The sequence below is a fragment of the Podarcis filfolensis genome, assembly GCF_964270895.1.
Source record: "Podarcis filfolensis genome assembly, chromosome: 1".
In the NCBI taxonomy this organism is placed as follows: Eukaryota; Metazoa; Chordata; class Lepidosauria; order Squamata; family Lacertidae; genus Podarcis; species Podarcis filfolensis.
The window spans coordinates 25,006,030-25,032,245 of NC_139604.1; the positions used below are offsets into that span (position 1 = coordinate 25,006,030).

The 26,216-nt window shown below is 43.0% G+C and overlaps 1 protein-coding gene across 2 annotated transcripts in view; it reads right to left on the minus strand.

Moving 5' to 3' along the window:
• The window catches only part of PDE1A (phosphodiesterase 1A), a 145,216-nt gene extending 119,349 nt beyond the window's left edge, over window positions 1-25,867 (minus strand). Inside the window, exon 1 of one of the 2 annotated variants that reach the window (XM_083629373.1) lies at window positions 25,037-25,867. In XM_083629373.1, the coding sequence (XP_083485499.1) occupies window positions 25,037-25,146 (110 nt within the window). In that variant the 5' untranslated portion in view covers window positions 25,147-25,867. The remainder of the gene's footprint in view (window positions 1-25,036) is intronic. The other variant, XM_083629377.1, reaches the window with a different exon arrangement.
• Between the last annotated feature and the right edge of the window lie 349 nt (window positions 25,868-26,216).

The window sequence follows — 26,216 nt, forward strand, 5'->3', positions numbered from 1 at the left end:
CAGTTAACATTCCAGGGGCCAGGACAAGCAACTCCTGCTGAGATGAGAGAGAAGGAAGAAAACCAATTTGTGGTCCCCCTCTGCAGAATATGTCTTCTAAAAGTCCAAAGGATGTCAACCCTGACTTTGTGAAATTTCAATCAAATTAGAGCACAGATCCAGCCAATAAGGTTTGGAATAGACTATCTGCTACATACACAGACAAGTATATAATTACAACAGCTTGGAATTAAAATCCGCCCACATACAGCACTCAGAAAGTACATGAGAGATGCTCTGAGAACAAGCCACTGGTGCATTTTTTAAGGAGACTGCGCGTTCGATGTTCAGCGGGGGATCTATTCAAATCTTATTGATTGTTAACTCAGCTAGAACACGATTCCAAGTATTAGATGGGGTTCAGAGTGTTCCTTGCAGCTGTGCCAAGCACCTGACTCCCCAATTCTGAACTCTTTTAAGGGATATGTCAGGATCCGTAGCTGGCTGCTGCAGGAAAGGGAGAAGTGCAGGCACAAAGCATGTTGCTAGGGTTGCGATATGTCCAGATTTTCCTTGACATTACAGGGATTTCAAAGGTAGAATTGACGTCTGGGGGATTTCCAAATTGTGGCACTTTGCCCTGGCAAGACAATAAAAAAAAAATCTAGGTTTTTTGGGCATTTTTATATTTAAAAAAAGCTCAATAACTTTCCAGGTGTCCTGGTTTTTAGTTGCAGAAATTAATTTTTATATACGAAATATTAAGTAAAGAAATAATAAACAAACAAACAAAAACCCCAGCCTTACACTTCCCTGGATAGTGATCAATATAAGATTTCTGCAGCATCCAGACAAGTGAAACACCAGGATGTGTAGGGTGGGAGTGTTTTTAAAGTTAAAAATCTGAAGAAAATACTGCTGGGAGTGCAAGACAAGGCAGATGGCTAATAAAAATGAATTTCCTACGCATTATTAGCAAAGGAAAGCAAGTGCAGTGTTGATTAATGAACAGGGCAAGGCCTCAAAGGGTCTGAAATTCTTCTAGCTCTGTTGTATAATTTTGCATCATTGGCACTGATCGCTGAAGGCCAAACTGCATGGCACATTGAACATGCTTTTCTTTTCTCAAAAAAAAAAAAATGTGCTTCAGGTAGATGGTGGAGGCATTTGCATCACCTTTCATCTAAAAGCGAAATTACCTAATTCTCACTCTCCAAAGCAATATGCAAAGAGGAGCACAGCAGTCCTTTGAAAGTTGCCCAGTGACATTTCCAAAAAAATGCATATATTAATATATCTTATATATTTAAAATGCATATATTGATTAAATGTGTCATACAAAACACATTATGCTACGGCATACAAAAAATGTGTAGGGTAGGAAAAATTCACACAAAAACGCTGACAAATTTTCGCAAGGGTTTTTGTTTCCGTCGCAAACCAACGTGGGAGGACAAACGATTTGGGGGGGGGATGAGAAACAGAGAAACTGAAACTGACAGCTTGCTGCTGGCTGGTGCCGACAGTCGATTGGCGACTTCAAGGTCCCTCCTGCTCTCCCCTCTTAGGATTTGTATTTTTATGTTGTAAACTGTGATCTTCAGATGATGGGTATTGGTACTATTATTAGTCGTCTTCTTTATCTTTCCCAGACTTTGACCAGACCCAGCCCTTCAAAAAGAGGACTTCCTCCAACTTCTAACAGCCCTTCACACAGAAGACTGGCATCTATTAAGTAGGATACAAGGTCACCATAATGAAGGCAGCAGCAGGGGCATCACCTTCCTATTCCTCCCTGCCCTTTTTCTTATTTCAATAGGCATATACCTGTGCAATGACAGCATCTTAAAAAGACAGCATCTTAGAAAGCAGAGACATCACCTTGCCAACAAAGGTCCGTATAGTTAAAGCTATGGTTTTCCCAGTAGTGATGTATGGAAGTGAGAGCTGGACCATAAAGAAGGCTGATCGCCGAAGAATTGATGCTTTTGAATTATGGTGCTGGAGGAGACTCTTGAGAGTCCCATGGACTGCAAGAAGATCAAACCTATCCATTCTGAAGGAAATCAGCCCTGAGTGCTCACTGGAAGGACAGATCATGAAGCTGAGGCTCCAATACTTTGGCCACCTCATGAGAAGAGAAGACTCCATGGAAAAGACCCTGATATTGGGAAAGATGGAGGGCATAAGGAGAAGAAGACGACAGAGGACGAGATGGTTGGACAGTGTTCTCGAAGCTACCAGCATGAGTCTGACCAAACTGCGGGAGGCAGTGGAAGACAGGAGTGCCTGGCGTGCTCTGGTCCATGGGGTCACGAAGAGTCGGAAACGACTAAACGATTAAACAACAACATATACCTGTGCTGTGATAGCCGTCATAATGCTGCCAGCTTCCCCACTGCTTATGGCACATGGGCTCTGAGGAAAGGCCAAAGATGTCTTCCTTCAAAGTCAGACATTCTGGGTGAGAGGGCCAGGAGAATGCCTATGCCACTGTAGTGAATTGCTGTGGATTTTTAAAAACTTAGTTTTTTTTTAAAAAAGAGATTTTTAATATATATTTTTAAAATGTAAGATTAAAAAACCTTTCTAACCACCAGGGCATTTTTCTGGCCACCTTGTTCAAAATGCCTAGCTCAGAAGAGGATACCCATGGCCCTTTTTCATAGCCCAGGCAAGATAGGGAGGCAGTTGGTGGAGGCAAGCAAGTAGCCAACTGCCGTTCATGGGAGCCAAGCATGGAAGGTCACACAACCTTCAGGCCCAGTAGTGAGTGAGCGGCAGGTCAGGTGGGTGACAAGCCCTCCTGAGCTCTTGAATCATCATGCATTAGGTCTGCTCATGCAATTCAGTTCTCTTCTGGACCAACCATAATTGATCACGATACAATGATTCCTAGATTGTGCTCTTTCATAATACACAGTGCTCCCCCCATGGGGGAAAAGTCCCTCTGAACAGAAAACTAGTGTGTCATGGAGGAAGCTAGATTAGAACCTTTCTCATTTGACATCCACCTTTCTATGTGCCAGGATTTTATTTTATTTTTTGTACAGGAAAACATTCCCACTGTGCAATGATTGCGTAAGATGGCACAGTGGGAAATGTATTCATCTGTATCTGTTCTAATTCTCTCCATAATATGTGCATCATTCCCTGAAGGATCTTATTCAGTAAAAGATTTCTCTCTCTTCATCCTACTCTCCCATTAAAATAATTGTCTTCCCTCTTACCACCCATTCATTACGTTAATATATTGCTGCCTTCAGGAAAGCTAATTTTGAGAAATACCAATTTAACATATGAAATGTTCCAGGTCATTCATGATTGTTATTATTATTATTATTGCCAGTGCCCCCACTTTTTAAAAAAAATAAATTCAAGACAAAGTTATAGCTCCTCTTTTCTAACTTACATGAGGGTGGTTATCCTGGTTCGAAACCTTTCCTTTTTCAGTTCCTTTGAGGATTTGCTCATAGCCTGGAGAGGACAGAGTGCTCCAAAATGATTGTAGATATATTATGTGCTATGCTTTCAAGGAACTTGATCACTGACATGAATATGGAAGTCAAAAATTGGTGGCTATGTTGGAATCGAGTGCTCCATGTAATGTCCGCTAATCAAGTCTGTTAATGTATTCTTTGGGGGGGGGGTCTTCAAATAGATTAAGGTCTCAACCCAAACCATCAATCCACCATGCTTGGGAAGCAGGAGGGCTGAGCAGGCAGATGTTTCTGTCCATTCATCCCAAAACAGTCCAGCTGGCTTCCACCCCAGTTTCCCTCCTCTTGAATAACTCTCTGCTCCACCCATTGAAGTGTAGGTGGAAGTCATGCCCGTGGAATTGCCACTGGCAGTAATCCACAGAAAGCCCTCAAGAAATCTCCACTGGATCCTGATCCCAACCTACTGCCATCACTTGATGCCATCAAGCCCAATTGCTATGGCAGCTTGTGGTGGACATAGCATGAAGCAAGATTTCACTTGTCCCACCACCAGCTTCCACCCTGGCCTGCTTTTTGTCCTGCCCCACTGCTGCCAGGTCCCTCCTGCCCATTGCAGTTGTTTTTAAATATGCATAGGAGTTCATTTCTACAGATAATAATAATAAAAATGTTATTTATACCCCACCCATTTGCCTATATGCAAGTTCTCTCAGATTTACCTTTTTCCTACCATGAAGAGTGTTCTGTTATTGGGTTATTAATGCCTCTTTAGCCAAAATATCTCTGAATACTCTCCTTTTTCCATCCCCTCCTACAGTTTTCACACTTCTCCAGCATAAATTCAGATATTTTCTTTTCCTTCAGAATGCTCCAAACACAAACACACTTGCTCTCCCACTAAGGAACAGATTTTCTTTCTACCAGGCTAACAATAACAACAACTAAAATATTTTGTTTAATTCAGGACGGCTAATTAACCTTTTTGAGGTAGTTTGGACATCTGAGCCAATGTGCTCTGAGCGCTATTTTAAATAACATTCTCCCTTGACCATTTCCTTTATGTTAATATATTAATTCCTAGATATAACCTATCATGACTACTTCTTCTTTGGGCATCTTTTCGAAGAAATTCCCAGAATGGTGGAAAGGAAGGGGTTTGATGGACTGTGATCTTACGCTCACCTATGTGAGAGTAAGCTCTGCTGAACTTAGTGAACTACATCTGACTAAGCATTCTGGACAGGACTGGAGAAGAGGTTGAACAGAAGCATCTCACTGAGTGGGGTTGAGATAATACATTAGGTTCCTGCAGTTGTGTTGGTGTTGTTTACCAGGAGTGAGAGGAGTGAGATGGCAGGAAGGTCAGCGTAGTGCAAACACAGAAGCAGAAATACCAAAGATGCCTGCACCAGTTTGTTTGCACTGTACTGACCACCTGCTCTCCCTTCTGATAAGCAACAGCAACTCCTCTGCCAGGAAGCCAGTGCAGCAAGTGATCTGCTGAAGTCTGTCCTCCAGTTTCTCAGACTCCCCCACCCCTGTAAAAGAGGTTTCCATTTTTCTGACCCTTCCGTAGAGCACTTTAGAACTCAGGTGGGTGTGATGTTTCAGGCTTACCTTATTGTTGTGAGGTGCCTAACGGTAGTGTAAGTGTGTTTTTCCTTTCCAGTAAACACTTCTCCAGCACCCTGCAGCCTCCCTGGATGCCCGTCTTTTGCAATCTGAAAACGCCCCATGGAAACAGCAGCCTCATGACATTTTGCCCTGGGCTTAAACTGAAGTCTGGGCACCTGGGAAGACCACAGAGTGCAGATGTGATAGGAATTTTATGGTCTTAGATATATGGTAATGTTCATAAGTGTACCAACCAAGCACGTACATAGATCAGCACAGGAAGACCAACCTGGAACCATTTTGATTCCTAAACTGAGCAAATGTTTTCTCTGTGAGGTCAAAGTGGGAAACCTCCCCATTGTCTCTTTCCTCACAAATCCTGTCTTAAGGGTATGTCTGTGTTTGAATAGGGTGTGAGCCTGTGTCCTGGCCCAGGAACTAAGTATTTGTTATTACAAAAGACTGGCCAGGCTCCCCAGGCAATCCAATCAAGTAACCTGCCAGACAGGAGATAAACAACGACAGGAGAAAAACAACATTCAAATTTCTGTTTTAGACCGCCTTTTCTGTGATGTAGGTATGATGTATCTGAGGGGTGGTCTTAGGTTACACCCCTTCTGTGATGTATGTATGATGTTTCTGGGGGTGGTCTTGATCTACAGGGTGGCAATTTCAAAAGTCTTTATAAGGCCTTGCACACCATTGTTCTGGGTTCCTCCTCCTCTCCTGCTGGTGAGGGGAGCACCCTGTTGCAACAGATCAATAAAGATCAAGCTTACTAGCTGCTTTGCTTCTCAATATTCTCTGGTTGGCCTCTGTTATTCTCTCCTACCAATAGAGAACCTATGTAAGGACTCTATATGGGCTCTTGGATACCCCATAAGGGAAAAGGGCAATTTTTGTTTACAACAGAGACCACTGGTGAGATGATTTGTAGACAAAGACATGTCAAGCACAAACACTCCCCAGCAACTTCGAGAGCGAGGTAAACATGACAAAAACCCGGCGTCCTTCCCTCTTGAATTTCTCCAAACATTTCCCTCCCCTTTCATTATTTTCAAATGGAGTTTCTTTTCTCATTAATTGATGGAGAATGGTTGAGGCCATGGTGAAGGGTTGGCCTGGCAGAAATCTCCAGCACAGCATTAGTTTGAATAGGATGAAATCCTTTTCAGTTCAGAGCTGCGAGAAGTTAGGCTCATGTTTTATCCCCTTCACAAACCACTTCATTTCCCCTCATGCCTTTCTAGATAGTTAGTACTGCAGGCAGCACTTTTTTTTCATTTTCCGAATTATATGACATTCTTTAGGAGTTGCTGTGCACCCTCATCCTCCCATTGCTGGCGCTCCTATGAGGGACTTTTAACCAGGTGGCAATGATGAATGATGTGGCAGTCTTGCTATTGTCTCCACCCTGCCCCCTGGCAGGTGGTAGGATACAACTTTCATCTCTCCTATTAGAAACCGACTCATGCAGTGGTTTGCTGGTGGGCGACTAATTTGTTCCACTCATTGCCACTGCGGTGTCCCAGCTGCACTATGCATTTGAGGCAGTATCATACCTCAGAAATGGTTTCCTCACAAAATAATCCTGATTTGATAGGGCTGCTAAGAATTCTTCACAGGCCATGATTCCTCTCAGAGCTACAGTTAGCCAGAGTCCCCTGGGAAGAGGAATTTATTGTTAAACAACTCTGAGAACCGTATCTCTGGGGGGGGGGGGTAACAGGGATCTCCTAACAACTCATTGCACCCTTAACAAACTACAGCTCTCAGGATTCTTCAGGGGAAACCATTTTGGCTTAAAGTGGTATCATACTGCTTTAAATGTACAGTCATACCTCGGGTTACAGACGCTTCAGGTTGTGTTTTTTTGGGTTACGGACCCTCCAAAACCCAGAAGTACCAGAACGGGTTACTGTCGGGTTTGGGGGGTCACGCATGTGCAGAAGTGCTAAATCGCACTTTGCGCATGTGCAGAAGCACCAAATCGCAACCCGCGCGTGCACAGATGCGCCTCTGCGGGTTGCGAACGCTGCAGGTTGTGAACGTGCATCCCGCACAGATCACATTCGCAACCCGATTATCCACTGTACAGTGCATATGTAGTGACATTGGGGTAGAAGAGATGTTTTCATCATTTTGATATTCTCTTCATTTTCAGTACTAAAGACATTTCTTTCCATTACTCTTCCTTTAAGATCAAAGCAGTGTTATATCCAAGGTAGATGCTGCACCACTGAGCCATGGCCCAGGGCGGAGGGGAGAGAGGCAGAGTCAAATATTACCAATTATGAACGAAATAGCATTTCTTATCTCCAGCTCTACATGTGTTTTCTCCTTATAAGATAAGGGGGAGGGGAAATAAATAAAGGGGAAGCAAAAATAAGAATTGTGTAGTATCCATCCTACTGAGTGGGCAAAAGTTAGGCAAACGTTTATTATTTTTATTATTATTACAACTTGCAAAAGATAAAATATTCAGTTTCTACACACGCACAGGGTTAGTCCCCCCCCCCCCCGAACAATGCACATATTCACCTGGTGTTGCTTGGCTTCTCTGTAATTTGCTCAGGTCACACGCAAAGCATCTAAGCTTATCTTAGTAAAAATGTGGAAAATGTTGACTTCCTCAGATTTAGCAAACATCTTCAAAGGACAGGATGAGGGATGGGGAAAGCGTTTTCAAAGAGCAGATAGGAAGCTTTTCTAATCTGGAACATATGCTTAACTGCAACTGGAAGTGAAGAGTTTCACATGAATATATATATATATATATATATATATATATATATATATATATATATAAAATAATAATAATAATTGGAGGGGTGCTTTTTCTTTTTAAAAACAGCACTGTGCAAGGGATTTAATCCTGTGCTTCACAATGTTGTGGCTAACATACAAAGCTACAAAGCTGTTATTGATTCAAATTAAATATCAACTTATGGAAACTTTTTAAAAACTTCTTGTTTTACCTCATTTTCTCCGTCCTTGCCCATCTTCTCTAAAAAAACAACAACAACCCCTAACTTATGAAAATGCACTTCAATCAAGGCCTGTATGGAAATATAATCTTCTCATTAACAGAATCCACAAAACAGTTGTAGGATGTACAAGGCGGAATCAAAATCGGTATTACATATTCAAGAGGATGATTGCTCCCAAAATAATCTCATCCCTTTTATTAGGCTCTCTGGAGGGAAATCTTGATTGCAGGAAAATTGTTCCTCCCCAGCCTCCCACAATGAGCAAGTACCACTTCCCAAGGGGATAATTAGCACTCCTCCGACATCAGTCTCCTCCCTCTCTTCCCTCCCACCTTAAACTCCTTGATGTTTAGAAGTTAAATCACAACACCATCAAAACCACTGCAGATACCGGTGCGATTCTAGATGATCAATGGTCTATCTGGTCCTAAAGAAAAACAAACCATAGTTGCCCACCATTTCCTCTCTCATTATAAAAAGTTCACCCGGATGAAACACGCAATTAAGATGTACTAATTAGCTGACAACGTTCTTTCACACTTTCCTGCCGAAGCAATTATTTAATACTTGAAGTATTAGAGAACAAGCTACCCAAGCCTGGAGACTCATGTGGTTCAGGTCTTCCTGAGCTGTACTTCATGCCTAGGGAATCACACAAGTTTACACACGCTCCTACATAAATATATATATTTCTGCACATAGACATGTATCAGATCAGGAAGAAGGCTAGGCAAAAACATTCATCCCTTGCGTGCAAATTATCTGTTAGCAGGAAGGCTTTTGTAATACCAAGATTCCTCACCTGAAATCTGAAATCACACGTATTTGCTTGTATTAAGAACATCATAAGAACCTCACTGCTAGATCCAAGTCAAAGGCACTAACTTTAACATCCTGTAGACAACAGTGGTTTTAATTATCAGTCCTTTGAAGGGCTTTAACATAGACCATTTTTAAATTGCTGGGTTATTTCTTGTTTGTTTGCTACTGATCAATTTCTGATACATTTTGCTTTGTTTTAAGCCAGGGGTAGGCAACCTAAGGTGCATGGGCTGGATGTGGCCCAATCGCCTTCTCAATCTGGCCCGCAGACAGTCCAGGAATCAGCATGTTTTTACATGAGTAGAATGTGTCCTTTTATTTAAAATGCATCTCTGGGTTATTTGTGGGATAAGAATTCATTCATTTCTCCCAAAAAAATATAGTCCAGCCCACCACATGTTCTGAGGGACGGTGGACTGTCCCACGGCTGAAAAAGGTTGCTGACTCCTGTTTTAAGCTTTTAATTCTCATGTCACGCTATTAATTTGCCGATGTTATTTATTCACCTTAGATATTTCTTCAAACAAAAAGGTGGCTATGAACATTTTAAAAAGATAATAAGATACCGGGCTTTTCTGTTCTTATTTCAGCCCAAAGAAACATTTCTGAATTGTCATAATTCAGATGAATTGGCCCATCAGAAACTCAAACCAGGAACGGAAGAGGAATTGCGCAATCTAGATATACTATAGTCAATGTTGCGTGTTATCTTTAACATATTCCTTGAGAGCCTTTGTAAGTAATGATTTTATCCAAACAATGGCATGCTGTATTTTACGCTCGGGTAAATTTAGATGAAATCCCAAAGTTATAAAGCACATTGTAGCAAAGCCATTTAATAAGGATTAATCTTCATACCTCTCCTTTATTTTTTTCTTCATTTGCCGTCATTATGAATCCAATTGTGATTCCGTTGTATTGTTATGCAAATCAGAGCCAATCCAGCATATGAAAGGCAATGTTCTAGTGGCTTGACTGTTGCCAAATAAAGAAGCCATTTTGAGACAGCTTCACACACAATCCTATGAAAAGCCCTACAGTTGTGGATGCTGTGTTGAAACCATGATACGATCTGAAGCCTTGCTCTGTATCTCCCTCACTTTACTGAAATGAGAACCAACTTCCTAAATGACAGTAATTAATCAATCACATGGTTCCTAGAACTGTTAGCATATTCAAGGACATGTAATCATCTCTCTGTTTAGTGAAACTTTAATAGCCCAGGGATCCAGAGGTGATTATACTACAACTTTCATCAACCCTGACCATTGACAGGTGGCTACTTGGATGACAGAAGCAATGGTTGCACAACACTGTGCCTACTTTATCTTGTTCTTAAACCATACACCAGGCTTCCTCAAAATCAGTCCTCCAGATGTTTTGAGACTACTATTCCCATCATCCCTGACCACTGGTCCTGCTAGCTAGGGATCATGGGAGATGTAGGTCAAAAACATCTGGAGGGCCAAGTTTGAGGAAGCCTGCCATACACACTTAATAGAGCTCTATCTGCAGTAGATTTACCTATTCACATCAATGAAGAAGGGCAATTTTTTTAAGCATAGTACCAAACAATCTGAAAAATGCAGAAGGGAATTAGCACGTTCAATACTAATTTTCTTTCTACTCATCTTAAATGACTAAGGCTGCAGTCCTACAGACCCTGAGATGGCATCCCTATAGGATGTTTTGGGATCTCCCAGAGAGAGGGGGGGAGGGAGGGAGGGAGGGAGAGAGAGAGAGAGAGAGATGCTCCCAGACAGGAAAGTTGTCTTTATGAGGGCCCTTCCATGCTGACCTGCCCAGTTCTTACAATCTCTTCGTAGTGACGCCACCTTCTGTGGTTTGCAGTCAAATGCTCTACCACTGAGCTATACCCCCACCTTCTGTGGTTTGAAAGGTGGCAGCATGTGAAAGGACCTTCTCTGTGGTGGCCCTCAGGTTGTGGAATGGCCTTGGTCCAAAACTGTTTCTTGGCTGCCGCCGCTGTATGCTTTTCAATAATTGGTCAAGATGCACCTCTTTACCCAGACCTTTGCTTGAATGGGTATCTCCCCTCCTCTTACATTGCTGCACACAGCAGTTATGTGCTGTTGTTGTTTAGTCGTTTAGTCGTGTCCGACTCTTCGTGACCCCATGGACCAGAGCACGCCAGGCACTCCTGTCTTCCACCGCCTCCCGCAGTTTGGTCAGGCTCATGTTTGTAGCTTCGAGAACACTGTCAACAGTTATGTGCTACTGTTTTGTTACTCTGATATCAGGGGCGTGGGTGTGTTTTTTTAAAAAAATTAATTGTACAGTGGTACCTCTGGTTACATACACTTCAGGTTACATACGCTTCAGGTTACACACTCCGCTAACCCAGAAATAGTACCTCGGGTTAAGAACTTTGCTTCAGGATGAGAACAGAAATCGTGCTCCGGTGGCGCGGCGGCAGCAGGAGGCCCCATTAGCTAAAGTGGTGCATCAGGTTAAGAACAGTTTCAGGTTAAGAACGGACCTCCAGAACGAATTAAGTACTTAACCCGAGGTACCACTGTACATTGAATTTCTTACAACTGTGGCATTTTTTATTTTATTTTTTGCAATTTGCCCAGGGACCATTTAATGAAGGGTGAGCTATAAGTACAAAGAACTAATAAGTAAATAACTAAATCATGGTTGAAATCAAAAGTACTGGGCACAATGTTGAAAAGAAGGATGAGCTTCTTTTGCGGAATTAGACGGCAGCAGCCAAAGTGGGGGGAAGAGTACCGTTCCTGCATTGCTCTCAGTCTGTGACTCATCTTCTGGGAGTGGGACCAGATTGTCTTCTTGTTCCACTTGCATGAGAGGGAAATGAATCCCGAGCAAAGTCAACATGCTGCCAAGTGTGTGTAAAAGAATGCCAGCATCTGTGGTCCATTCTTCTAAATTGCAGTCGAGTAAGGTGGCTTTTGTTGTTGTTTGTTTAAAAAGGAACAGCCCGCATCTTTAAAAAAAGAAAGAAAAGCTCTCCGACTTGTATAAGGTGTTTTGAGGAGCTTAAGGAGAACAGGAGGGGGAAACAGGTTTCAGGGACATTTACAGGGTTGGACTTGGGTTGTCTTTCAAAATTTGACACCCTGTGCAAAGCCCAAATTTGGCACCTCCAAATGGATCTTCTCAGTTATGGATCTTCTCAATTTTCCACCCATTCAGCTCAGTGCCCTGTGCAGGGAACCTCCTGCACCACCCTAAATCTGACACTGACATCTGGGATTGTGGGTGGAAAAGCAGTGCATTATTGCCCTAGAATATGTCAGGGACTGGGCAGAGGAGGAATGGTGGAGACCGCCTCCCCAGCCTGACCCTTCTAGAGAAGAGGAAGACAGTTCAGAATTACAGCAGGGGGTTGAGGGAGGTCACAGCTCAGAGGAAGATGAGGGGGAAAGTTGAGAAATAATGGGAGAGGAGGAGGAAGAGGAAGCACCAGGGGGTGACAGCTGGCAGACACAGTGTCTTTAGAAAGCATTCCAGACCCCACCCCTCTCCCAGAACCTGGTGAGCCTTGAAAGTAGAAGAGCAAATAGCTCAAAGGCAGAGGGCGCTTGTCCGCACCCATAGAGCAGATGAGAATGACTAATAAGGAAGTGGGAGAGACGGGGGGACAGACACTCGGGACAATGCCATTATTCAAAAAGCTGGGTTCTAAAGCCTCTCTCTGTAAATACTGAATAAAAAGCGGACGTTAAGAAGCATTTCCTTGTCTTTGTACGTTCCTGGGCAACTGGCTGTGGGAGTTCCTGGCAGCCTCCTGACAGAATAACAAACCCTGCTAAATCTGAGCTCATGATATAGATCACAATTCTCGTGCTGGGATTTCACTTATGGAAGAGCGGAGTGTACAACTACATAAATAAAACCCTCAGAAATGCCACATGCATTTCTCACATGGGTGAGAGAGATAAGTTAAACCTTCCCTTTCCCTGCTGTAGTCTTGAGGAAAATCTGTCCTCAGAAGCTGCTGTAGTGGAAGAAAGAGTCTCCCACTGACAGAAATGGGAGATGTCCCTCCCAAGGCTAATACCACCTTCAGAGAAGGGATCTATGCATTAGGACCATAGCAAGGGAATAAAGGGTTAAATTAAATTCAGATAATTATCACATTGTGTTTTTAATAGTCTTTTGGGATCTGCCCAGAGTGGCTGGGGCAACCCAGTCAGATGGGTGACATATAAATAAATAAAAAATTATTATTATTACGTGTGCAGGTGCAATCCTCATATGGGACAACTACATATTCCTGCATTGTAGGGGGTTGGATTAGACGACCCTCATGGTCCCATCAAACTCTACAATTCTATGAATCTTTGTGCGTGCACACACAGCTGATGCAATTTTCATTTAAAGAAGAACCTGTGCATTAAATGCAAATATACTTCTACTTTCCCTTCTGCTTTGTCACTGTATTAGACCAGGGGTTCCTGCTAAAGACTTGACTGGAATATGTGCACCATTTCTTCAGTGAAAGGGTCACTTGAGTATCCCACATTATTAACAAACTTCACGCTCATCCATGTGCGTTATTTCAAAGCACTTTATTTCTTATTTGGCCTGTCTTCATGAAGATAAATAAGCCATGCCTGACAAATGGTATCATCAACCTAACCTGAATATTAATGTTAAAAGATGCTAATGAAGGCACCTTTTTTAAAAAAAAGAAAAGAAAAGTAGTAGACCTGAAAGTTTCCCCGTTCAAACAAATGAGTCAATGTATGCAGAAGAGGCTGTGCGGTATGTTGTTTTTATTAATGCTTTGGGAAACTCTGCACTAATAAGGCCTTTTGTAACAAATAAACAGGCTATTAAGTAACAACTGGGGTGGTGAAGCTCACTGTTCGTTTTAGCTCTTCTGTTTGTGGATGCAGTGAAATTATCAGGCAGTGCTTATTATGGCTGACAATTGCCAGGACTAAATTGTAGATGATTTCTCTCTCTCTCTTTCTCTCTCTCTCTCTCTCTCTCTCTCTCTCTCTCTCTCTCTCTCTCTCTGCTTTTCTGGCTGATTTGACACGCCTGAGCCAGGATGACTCCTCCTTAGATGAAAACCCTAATGATAATTCCCCAATGACAAAAATGACCAAGACTTTATGGGGCCTCCTGATTCCAGCACTATGCCAGGCATAGCCAGCATATCCAGAGAAGTGACAGCAGGCCCATCCGCAGCAGGAGACCCATGGAGGAGGATCCTGAGTGGACCACAGTGGCTCTCACACCTGCAGAACAGATGGAGGAGGTTGACTTCTTAGGGAATGCCCGGGTCAGAAGACTTCGTATGTCTCAAGGTCCAGAAGAACCAGGCTCTTTGGGAATAAGAGGCCTCTTCAGAATGAAGAAACCTTGAAGGCTGAATCCAGGCAACCAGGTTGCATAAGCTCCTCTCAGCTAGCTGAAGAGTATTAGCTGCTGGAACAACCCAGGTCTTTAACAACCCAGTTTCTTCTTCTGGCTTCCTCCCCTGACTGATCCTGTGCTACTGACCCCTGCTAATATTTTGCTCTTGAAAACCTACCTAGTTCTACATTGCTTCATGTGCATGTCACACTTGCCTTATGACCGCACCTACCTTTGGACCTCAACTGCTCCTTAAAAAGGTAAAGGGACCCCTGACTGTTAGGTCCAGTCGTGACCGACTCTGGGGTTGCAGCGCTCATCTCGCTTTATTGGCCGAGGGAGCTGGCGTACAGCTTCCAGGTCATGTGGCCAGCATGACTAAGCCGCTTCTGGCGAACCAGAGCAGCGCACAGAAATGCCATTTACCTTCCCACCGGAGTGGTACCTATTTATCTACTTGCACTTTGACGTGCTTTCCAACTGCTAGGTTGTCAGGAGCTGGGACCGAGCAATGGGAGCTCACCCCATTGCGGGGATTCAAATCGCTGACCTTCTGATCGGCAAGTCCTAGGCTCTGTGGTTTAACCCACAGCGCCACCCACGTCCCTTTCAGCTGCTCCTTAAGACCCTGTATTTCGATTCAAGAATGGAGAATGAAATTGACTGACTACGTGGAACTGGACAAACTGACTGGGAAAATAAGATATGCCCGAAACCAAAAGTTCATCGAGGATTGGGGAAAATTTGTAGATTATCTGAAAAAGATATGTGAGGTGCAAACAACGCTAGTGGGGTTTCAAGAAGCACTGTAAAATTTTAAGAGGTATTGCTGAAAGAAAATAGAAAAGGGAGGAAAGACAAATGGCAATGCAATTAAAGGAATGCGTACTGAAGGGTAAAAATGGATGATTACCAGAGAAGTTGAAGGAAGACCAAAATTTGTACTTTGTTAAAATCAGTTAAAATTTGGATAAAATTGTATGATTGTATTGAAAACTAATAAAAATTTATTATAAAAAAGACCCTGTATTTCTGGGTTGTCCTAATAGCTGACTGCAACCTTTATCCTCTGGTGTTTAGACAGCACCCTGTCCTAGGGCTCTCAGTTCTCCTTTGGCTTTGCTCAGGGACGAAGCAAGGACCTGACCGATGCAGAGTAGAAATCAGTAATTGAGCATAGAAGCAACAACAGCATACCCAGTTATATGGTGGTGAATTTCGAAGTGCCGAAGCTCACCATGACAGCCACCACAAGCATCCGCCCACAATGTGAGTCCCATAGCTACGCTCTCATGAAGAATCCAAAAATGCAAGTCACTGTGTGGGTCCATTATTATTTACACACACCAAAAAGCCGCAGTACAAAGCACAACACCCTATTTCTTGGGAGTAGCAAGATTGCATTCCTGTGCAAAGCTTCCCGGAAGGAAGCACCAGCACTTCCTGGCTCCATTTACCGCTGCCTGCCTGGGTTCAAAAGGCATTGGGCAAGGGCTTCTGCTTGCATAATGGGGCTTCCCCACTCTCCTCTCCCCGTGCCCCCCCCAAACTTGGCTGGGTAGGATTGGGGTTATTGCACAAGAAGAGGGGGAATAACATTCCATGTGGCAAGCATACAGAACGTTTGTAACAAGACAACGTTGAATTCTGCACATTCAGCTCTAGCAAGAGATCTTCAGCCAGTCGAAGCATAACCTTTTAGCTTTTAATTAGAAATGCAGGCTTTTTAAATTAGAAATGCAATCTTGCAAAGAGGTGTTGCCATTTCGGCTGCCAGTACGAAGGAGGAACACTGTCAAAGGAAAGTATACAGCCCCTGCTTGATTTTTTTCCTCATTCTCCGACTTCCTCTAAGCTAATCCATTATCAACAAACTCGAGAGTCTCATTGTCATCACATTCACTTGCCAGAGCAAGGAGAATGCCATCGGTTACCCTGGCGTTCCGGCAGATGACATCATCGCTCCTGCTCTAGCAGAAAAACCCTGGATAGAGATGTACTCCCCTTCCTTTATGCCTCTGAGCATACAGAGGGCTACAATAAACCAGCAAGAAAGCAGTTTGCTGGGTGTCCTATCACATACGAGGGACGTATTGCGGATCCCTTCTCAGTGGTTATGTAGCTCAGTAGCACATCACATGCTTTCAATGCAGAAGGTCAAGGTTTGATTCCTAACATCTCCAGTGAGAAAAGATCAGGTAGCAAAGAGCCCATGCCCCTGGTCTCTGCTGTCACACTGCTACCATCTATGGGGGAAAAATAACACTTGAACACTTGCACTGTTGGTGGCTCAAAAATATGAGATTCCTGTATTGCAAGGGGGTTGGACTAGATTGCCCACAGGGTCCATCCCAACTCTACAATTTTATAATTCTATGAAAGGATGTATACAGCAACAGGGTGAACATCAGTGTTCAGCCGGTCTGCCCTGGACACTTGGATCAGGAGTGTTCAATGGTATCCAACTAATGAGTCCCATCAGTGCATGGATTTGCACTTGTGCAACAGAACTTTCCCCCTTTCCTCCATCACACACACCCCATGATATCTCCAAATCTGCTCCAGAGGGTTGGGAGAACCCCTAGAGCAGATTTAAGGGGGAGACATAGGGTTGGGAATTCCATTATGCAAGCAGGAATCCTTGTGCTGATGGGATGTATTAGTTGGCTGGGGACTTGGGTGGCGCTGTGGTCCTATAAACCACTGAGCCTCTCAGGCTTGCCAGTCGTAAGGTCAGCAGTTCAAGTGTGTGATGGAGTGAGCTCCCGTTGCCTTGTGCCAGCTCCTGCCAACCTAGCAGTTCAAAAGCATACCAGTGTGAATAGATAAATAGGTAGGTAAATGGCATTTCCATGCGCTCTGGCTTCCGTCACAGTGTCTCATTGCACATGATCCAGAAAAACTGTCTGCAAACCAACGCCGGCTCCCTCAACCTGAAAGCGAGACACAACCCCATAGTCAAATTTGACTGGACTTCACTGTCCAGGGACCCTTTACATTTACCTGTTAGTTGGCTACCACCCTTTAGATGGAATAATGTGTGCCTTTGTCCCACCCGAACCCCAGAAAACAGCTTCAAATCTAGCTCTCCCCCCCCCCCCCGTATTCATAATATAATTTTTGTGTGGCATTTCTACTGCCAATTGCATATAAAGGCATGGACAATTAAAAACACGGGAAAGAATTCAACATCACATTATGTCCATCATTCCATCAGGGCAAAGCATTGCCAGGTGGAACAATCTACCCTACATTATGTTCTAGGGGTTCTCCTGACCTCTTCCCTCATGAACCAATTTTGGGGGTGCAGAGGGAGCACAGGGGGATAAGGGGGAGGGAAACATGAGTCTTTGTGTACGTTTCTGCTGATGAGACTCATTTCGTTCATGATGCTGCTGCCTATTTGTACTTATTGCTCTAGCTGAGACACCTTGAAGAAGTGATATATTCCAAGAATGCACACAGACAAAACAGTGTAGTCCTCACCTAACAGCTGCAAAAGACTCCTGTGAATTTTCAGAGGCTTATACGTTTATGTTTTAAATGCCTTAACCAGAAAAGTCAATTCAATTCATTTAAATTACAGGCTTCTTCATTTGCTCCACTGAATGGTAGCAAAATTGCCTGGTTTCTGTTTTGACCTTTAACTAGGGTTGGATGAATCTGTCAGTTTTGTCTTCTCTCACATTTCTCATTTTTCCAGTCTCATATTTTCCCATGGGTTTGTGGATTCTTTGAAAAGAAAAAGTCCTTATGAATATTCACCCACCTTTTATTGCTCATTTCTGTATGCAATTTTGCCTAATGTGCACATCTTTGCAAGCAGTTTCCCTGTGCTTCATGCATTCTCGTGTGTTATTTGCACCAACATATGCATTTTTATCCACCCTTTCCCCTAATACATGAATCTCTGTGTGCACTGTTTGGCTGGAGAACTGAATTGCAAAATTCTGAAAAGTGCAAATATAGAAGGATTATTGGGCGACATATTGTATTGGGAGGTGGAAAATAGGCACAAAATAGTGCCTATTTTGCACATCAAAATGCAAAACAAGCCACATTTCACCTCCAGGCCTACCTCCTGAAACAATATTTTGTCACCACTCCTTGCTACATGCAAAGACGCCCAGCAGGCAGCTGCTCATGGCTTGCTGAACTGCTCTAACTGATCTCTGGAAAGAGAATGGCAATGACTGAATGATGGGCAGCAATGAAATCATCAACACATTTGGCTGTAGCATCAAGTGTGAGTGCAACTCCTTGGCAGGAAAACCAATGCTGTTTCACTGCAGAAACTTAACAAATGGATATTGACAGGGTCAAGTAGGAGTGCGAGTCCTTTGTAAGCTTCCCTGTTTACCCGCGGCTGCTTGGGTTAGAGGTTTGACTTTTTCTCCCTTCTGCGCAGCTGTTGCAGATAGACACTTGTGGAAGACACAGCCTGATAGTTGGAGATACAAGCATGACTTACTGCATATGATGCTCTGTGCAGGGCTGCCTTTGAAAATGGTCTGGAAACTGCAGTTGGTCCAGAACAAGGATGCAAGACACTTTGCAAGACTGGGATGAAGATGATAGATAGATGATTGATGATAGATAGATAGATAGATAGATATAGGTAGATATAGATAGATGATAGATAGATAGATAGATAGATAGATAGATAGATGATAGATAGATAGATTAGATAGATAGATGATAGATAGATAGATAGATAGATTAGATAGATAGATGATAGATAGATAGATAGATAGATAGATAGATAGATAGATAGATGATAGATAGATAGATAGATAGATGATAGATAGATAGATAGATAGATAGATAGATAGATGATAGATAGATTAGATAGAAGATAGATAGATAGATGATAGATAGGTAGATAGATGATAGATGATAGACTCTTTATTTGCATCAGCCACTAGCCATAGCAAACTTAACTATAGAAAATACATTTTGGGGGTTTATATCAATAATCAAATAATAGATCTTATTCTAATTGCCCCCGCTAAAAACCTTGCAGTTTTTGCTGTCACCTGATTATCTTGATCTGCTAAAAGAAAGGACACAGTAGCAATGGTTGAGCAACCCAGCATGGACAGTAATAGATAATAATAACCTCCCTCCTGAAATCTTTATAAAGAGTGTGAGCCAGAATGGGACGAAGCATTTTGACCATTTTATGCCTGGGCTTTGTCAGCTGCATTGGCTCCCAGTCCATTCCTGGCTCTGTTAAAATTGTTGGTGCAGCCTTTGACCTGCTAAACAGCTTGGGATCAAGCTACCTGACAGACCCACACCTTCCACATGTTATCTGCTTGTGCCATCAAAAGTATGAAGAGCAGGATTGCACGCCACTTCCCAACATCCCTTGATGATTGACTTTGCTGGCTGAAGCTGATGGAAGCTGGACTCCAGAAACATCTGGGCAGCCCCAGATTCTCCATCCTTGATGTAAAACATATGTCCCTGGTGTGTTCAAATGCTGCCTGGTTTTCCAATGAAAAGAAACCCAAGGCATCTGTTATGAAATAACAGGTAAGCTTAAATGAAAAATGTTTAAATCTGGAAGAAAAGCGTAGCAGCTAATTAGCATAAAGGAAACATGCCAACATTATATAGAAGCACTTTTATTCCTTAGCTCTGTAAAATAAACTGCTGACCTGTGATGTTGAAAGGTGGATTGAAAGCAATTTGCAGGCCAGAGAAATCTGTACATTCTCACCTCCTGAAATGTAGGTGTAAAAGATTGCCACTGATATTTCGGAACTTCAAAACTCCTGGGTGAAAAGTGTAATTTGAAAAGAGCTGCTGTTAGCATCATAGTGCACATTTGTGGCTGCCATTTGCTGTCCTGTTAAGAGTTCTTTGGAGATATATGCAGTGGTGAGCTCTGGCTTTCAGTGCACATGGATGCACATTGTTTTAATGGTTTAACCATTTCAGATGCACTTTGCCAGCTAACTCAAAGGACAGCTGCTACAAGTTTTCAGTAGAAACCAGCTGTGCACACCACTGATTGGCTAGTACTTGCAACATCAGAAACCCACATCCCACCTGCAGAGAAATGTGGCAACAGTTTTTTTAAATGACAAATGTTCGTGCTGCACTTTTTAAACAATTACATGGATAGCCCATCCGAAGACCATGGAGGGAATTGAAGCGGAGATGACTGAAATCATTGCTTCAATCTCTGGTCAGTGCACTTTGTGCAGGCTGGGCTCATGCTACGCGAGAAAAACAAAACAAAACAGCAAGCCCTGTTCAAAGGAACGCCTATGTGCTGTGCACATTTTGAGGTCCTGTTCAATTCTGAAATGGATGTGAGCTCTCTTTATGAGAGAAGATATGTCCTATTAATTTTTCCTTTATATGTCACTCATGCAGATAACTCCATGAGCTGGGACAATAGCCCCAACTGACGCTTCCTTCTCTTGTTCTGACGCTTCCTTCCTGATATTTCATAAAACCAATCAATATGCTGCCATATGTCTGACCTGAAGCTGAGGCTCCAATACTTTGGCCACCTCATGAGAAGAGAAGACTCCCTGCAAAAGACCCTGATGTTGGGAAAGATTGAGGGCACAAGGAGAAGGGGACGACAGAGGATGAGATGGTTGGACAGTGTTCTTGAAGCTACCAACATGAGTTTGACCAAACTGCGGGAGGCAGTAGAAGACAGGAGTGCCTGGCGTGCTCTGGTCCATGGGGTCATGAAGAGTCGGACAAATGACTAAACAACAACAACATGTCTGACCTGTCCAGTATTCCCTTTATGTGATTTTAAAATTGACAATTTAAACAACAACAACAAAAAACAACCAAATGAAGAATGCCCACCCACCCATCAAAGTGGAGTCCTTGGAAAAAAGCACAAGTAATTGAATTATCAGTGGTCATTTAGGGATGGAAGTGGACATCATCAGATTTCATTTCTGCCAAACACACCCATGTCTCTTTCCCTTTTCTTTCTTGGAATATTGAAATAGAACTTCACTTGAATCCCTTTACACATGGTGGACTACCAACAACCGTGTTTACCCAAAGCACTACTCTGTGTAATGGATGATGCTGTATGTTCTAGTTGTTGTTATACTGAAGAAGAATCTTGCTGAATCAGATCAGCAGCCCATCTAAGTCCCATGCGCTATTCTCACAGCGGCCAATCAGATGCTGTACCATCTTAACATCACATTATTGATGTTTATAAAATAGAAACCGGGTGCTGGCCAATAAGATTTTTTTTTTATTTCTATGTGAGATTTCTTGACCGTGCTTTCTTGTAAAGTCCCGGGGGAAGACTGCAACTGGTGTGTGTGTGTGATTAAAACAAATAAAACAGTTACAGTTATGAAAACAAGTAATGCTGTTCCAACCAGAACAGAACAGTATAGATTCGGTAAAAGAAATGGGTTCCACCCAAAAAAAACCCACCTTAGCAGGCAAAGGCCAGAGTAAAGGGATGTTCAATGAAGATGCTAGATGCACCTTTGTGAGGAAGGAATTTCACAATTTAGAGGCTGCCATAGATAAAGCCCAATCCCGGAACACCGTTCCCCACACTTCCAACAATGGCAGAACTACCAAGAGAATCTGGTTAAATTACACTGGATATATTTCCCAGGTGTCAAAAAAGGTTATTTATGTATGCCACTACTGCAGCCCCTGTTTTGTTAGCCCCAAAATGGAAACCAAGCGAGGTCCCAACTCACGAAGAATGGCAACTTAAGCTGATGGAATATGTGCAGCTTGCAGACCTAACACAGAATAAGAGAACAAAAAGAACATACATTTAGAGAAGACTGGGAAATGTTTATTGAATATATGGGGGGAAATTGTGTACACTTGAAGACGTTGGCTGCGTTAAGATAAATTCAACAGTGTAAATAAGTTTTGATGGATGTAATAATGGAATACTGAATGGTTTAGTTTATGTAAAATATGCAGGGTTTTATGGTATGCAAAATGAACCATGGAAAGAGAAGAAGGGAAGTCACTGATATTTTAGGATGTTTAAATGAGCATTCCAAATAGTAAAACAGAAAATTTAATACAAAATTATATATTTTAAAAAAAAATACACTGGATATAACTGAACAACAATAAAATATCATGAACAAGATTCCCTAGAAGCCAGCCAAAAGGATGAGCTCTTCAGGGATCTCTTTAACTTGGAAGACTGCCAACTTTGGGAGGGGCATTTGGAACGCTGAGAAAGTGCCATGGGCATCAGTCACATCATGGCTGCTGTAGCTACAAGCTGTGGGTTCAGCTTGTGGATGTGTGGCATAACTTAAAATGGCTGCTGTGGGGGATGTGTGTGTGTGGCGTAACGCAAAATGGCTACCACATCTAAAAAAGCAAGAAAAAAAACAGAATGCCCCCCTACACACACACCAGCTGCCCCGACAATGCTGGTTATGGTTTGGAAGGCAACTATATCAACCACTACTTTGCTTGCTCACCAAAATAAACTTTTTACATCTCTCTTCTGTTCGAAATGAAAAGGAAAATGGGTGCTCAATCTTGGCATCCAATGAAACAAAGCCATGTTCAAGGGTGTGTAAGTTCAATGTAGGCGAGTCGAACCAAGCCAGTTGAGACTATTCACAAGTGCCATAGGAATGGCTGAGGGGTACATTGGAACCTTCAGCCATCATATGGGTGACCCCTGATGTACAGGGTCGTCAGACTTTCAGAGTCACTAAGCCTGAAGCTCAAGCTTGGTGATATGATGGGGTGGTCAACATGTAGTTCAGACCCGATATTTTGCAGGTGTTATGACACACAGATTGCAATCACGGTTTTAGTAATAACAACAACACCCCTTAGAATCAACTTGCAATGCTAATAAGAGAAAATATCCTTATCTACCTTGAGCCCATATCACATGGATAAACCTGGGTTTGGTAGCAGTAAGGGATGCCTTGGTGTATCACACATGTTCCCAACACCAGATTTCAAAGACTCTCTTCTGCCTCCATTTTTTTTAAAAAAAACACCAAGTTCAGTAACTTGTCTTTCATCCGCCTAACATTATTCACCTGATTTTGCGCAGGAAGTCCAGAAATGGCACTTTTTATGGATAAATAGCCCAGTTCCCGCTGGGACCTGTTGTATAGGGAGCAACATAAAAGAATGTCCAAGAATAGTAGACTAGGAGGGGGTAGGAAGCACAAGTTTAATCTATACTTTCCCAAGCTGCTTTCACTGAATCTGAAATTCCCTTGTTTCCTTTCAAGTATGTATTTTCTTTTTCCTGCTGTTAACCGTGTGGATAGGATCAATGCCAGTCTATCATTCCCAGTGTTTGAAATCACCCCCTTCCTACAACTAACTCAAAACAGCGTATGCAAATGATGACAACACCTTTTGACTTAAACCTCAAATCTTTGTCACAACAATGTTCCTCCATGAGCTATTCGATTTTGTAGTTTCAGGACTCCAGACTGTGGCTTAAGTCACAATCATGTCTGTGCATCTGGTGACTCAAAACATGAATGGCCTCTATTGAAAAGTATTGAGTTCAAGGGGATGCAAGGACAGGGCTTTCTGTTTGGGGTGTTGTAGCCACTGATGTCCTGTTCACACACTGCAAGTCGTCACTGGATGCTGATGAACCTGCACCTGTGAATTAAGTCTTTGTCATCATGCTGAAAACAGGCCATCAGACAGCCAATGATAATACAGAAATGGGTGCACCTCTTCAATGGGAGGTTCATTCTATAGAGCAAAACCTTTGGGCCCGACAAGCTTCCTCTGAAAGGTACAGTTTCTCTATGAGCATCCTTCCATCCAGGAGGACCATGCCCACATCCAGTTGAGTTAAAAATGTTCAGTTTGGTCTGTTGCTTCCAAGTTGCCATGTTCTCTTCTGCCCATCCACTTTTTTGCCCATGGTTGTGTGGCTGCAAGTAGGAACCATGGACCATCTTCTGAAATTATCATGTGCCAAATTAGATGGATAAATAAAGATGATGGATGGATGGATGAAGATGATAGATGATAGATGATAGATAGATAGATAGATAGATAGATGATAGATAGATGATAGATAGATGATAGATAGATAGATATAGATAGATAGATAGATAGATAGATAGATAGATAGATAGATAGATGATAGATAGATAGATGATAGATAGATAGATAGATAAATAGATAGATGATAGATAGATAGATAGATAGATAGATAGATAGATAGATAGATATAGATGATGATAGATAGATAGATAGATGATAGATAGATAGATAGATAGATAGATAGATAGATAGATAGATGATAGATAGATGATAGATAGATAGATGATAGATAGATAGATGATAGATAGATAGATAATGATAGATAGAGATGATAGAGTCATTAAACACTGAACATGCCTCTCTTGCACTGTGCATTAAAAACTGCCACTTTCAGTGCTTTTCTACTTGAGTATACTTTCCTAGCTATATCTGCATGCCCCAGGACACCCATGCTCACTACGGGACGACTTTTTTCTCCTGGTCACATTGCTGCTACCCATCCAACCCCAAGCTAGACAGCAAGTTTCTTTTGGGGAGGTTGGACAGTCACACCCAACTCTTCGGAAGCTGCATGTGTTACGATGCCAGTGGCAGCTTCCCTTGTTGCCTTGGCCGATGCAAAGCAAACCACTCCGAGACACCCTATGCAACCCTGTCGATTCCATCAAATTAATCAGTCCTCAAAATCAACCACCAAATTGATTGTATTTGAGACAAGTGGCTTGCCAATGCACCCAATGGCAATGCATGTTCTCAGAGACAACATTCAGTGAGACAGGGCAAGGGAAAGAGAAGAGGTGGAATACTCACATTCCTTTGAGCCGTTGCCACATCTTCTCCGTGTGGCCTCCTATCGGATACTTTAAAGGAGCGCTCTCCATGCCCGGAGTCGTCTCGGTACCCGTGGAGCCCATGGCCATCAATGTCCAGCCAGCAGTGACAGAATTAGAGTCAATCTCAGAGGCGAGGAGGAAGAGTCTTCTTCAGTTTGGCACACAGACCAGAAGATCTGCACATGTTAGGCAGCAGCTGCTCTCATCTCTCTCGAAACCTATCAGGATTGCAGAGCGGAGGGGAGCTTCTGCCTCAATTGCTGATTCACTCGGCTGGCCAAATCCACACTCTGGGCTGCCTGCCCCCTTCCCTCCGTGCCAACTCAGTCCCTTAAGCACACAGCTCTCCTGACCTCAACACAGATTAATCCATGCCAGTGAGGCAGCAAATGTACCGCCGACTGTTAATGCTCTCCCCGCACTTGTCTCTGGTTCGGTTCAACTGCTGGAGTCCTGCGCACAGAAGCGCAGCTGTCTCATTCAAAATGTGCAGGAATCTCTGGCCACGCCGGAATCAATGTGAGCATCTAGAGTGGTCCAGGAGAGGGAACGATTTGTGCGCTCACTTGCTTGCTTGCTTGCTCGCTCTCTTTTTCTCTCTGCAGTTCACAAAGCAGGGTGCAATCAGGAAGCAGGTGGCTGGAGCCAATCTGAAGTCCGCACCCTCCTTAATCAAGGGGGAGCATCTGCTTAAGCGTCACTGCTTCCCCTTCTCTGCGTTGATCCCGAATTGCTTCTCTGCCAACAAAAGCACCTCTCAGAATGAATAAGCAGAGCAGGCATGGTTGGTGTGCACGGCGCTCCTGCATAAAAGGGAATGAGAGAGAGAGAGCGCTCCACAGGTTGCCACTGAAGGAGTAGGCTCTTAATTGTGACTATTCGGCTTCTCCTAGCAACTCCGCACAGTAGATTACTGTCAAATTAACCCGTTGAAAAAGCAGCAGCTGCAACACAGTCCCCTCAGTGACTCCATTGGGACAGCAGCATGTGCAGTTTCAAAGGGGGGAGTGGGAAAGAAACCTTGGGTGCTGAGTTTTAGTACCCGCTTGCTGGGGCACGGGGCTGGGGGGGGACAGTATTATTAAGTCTGCAAATAAAAAGCCAAGTGACTGAGAGCGAATTCTTCTGCCAGTCCTGAAGCAGAGCACCAAGCCTAT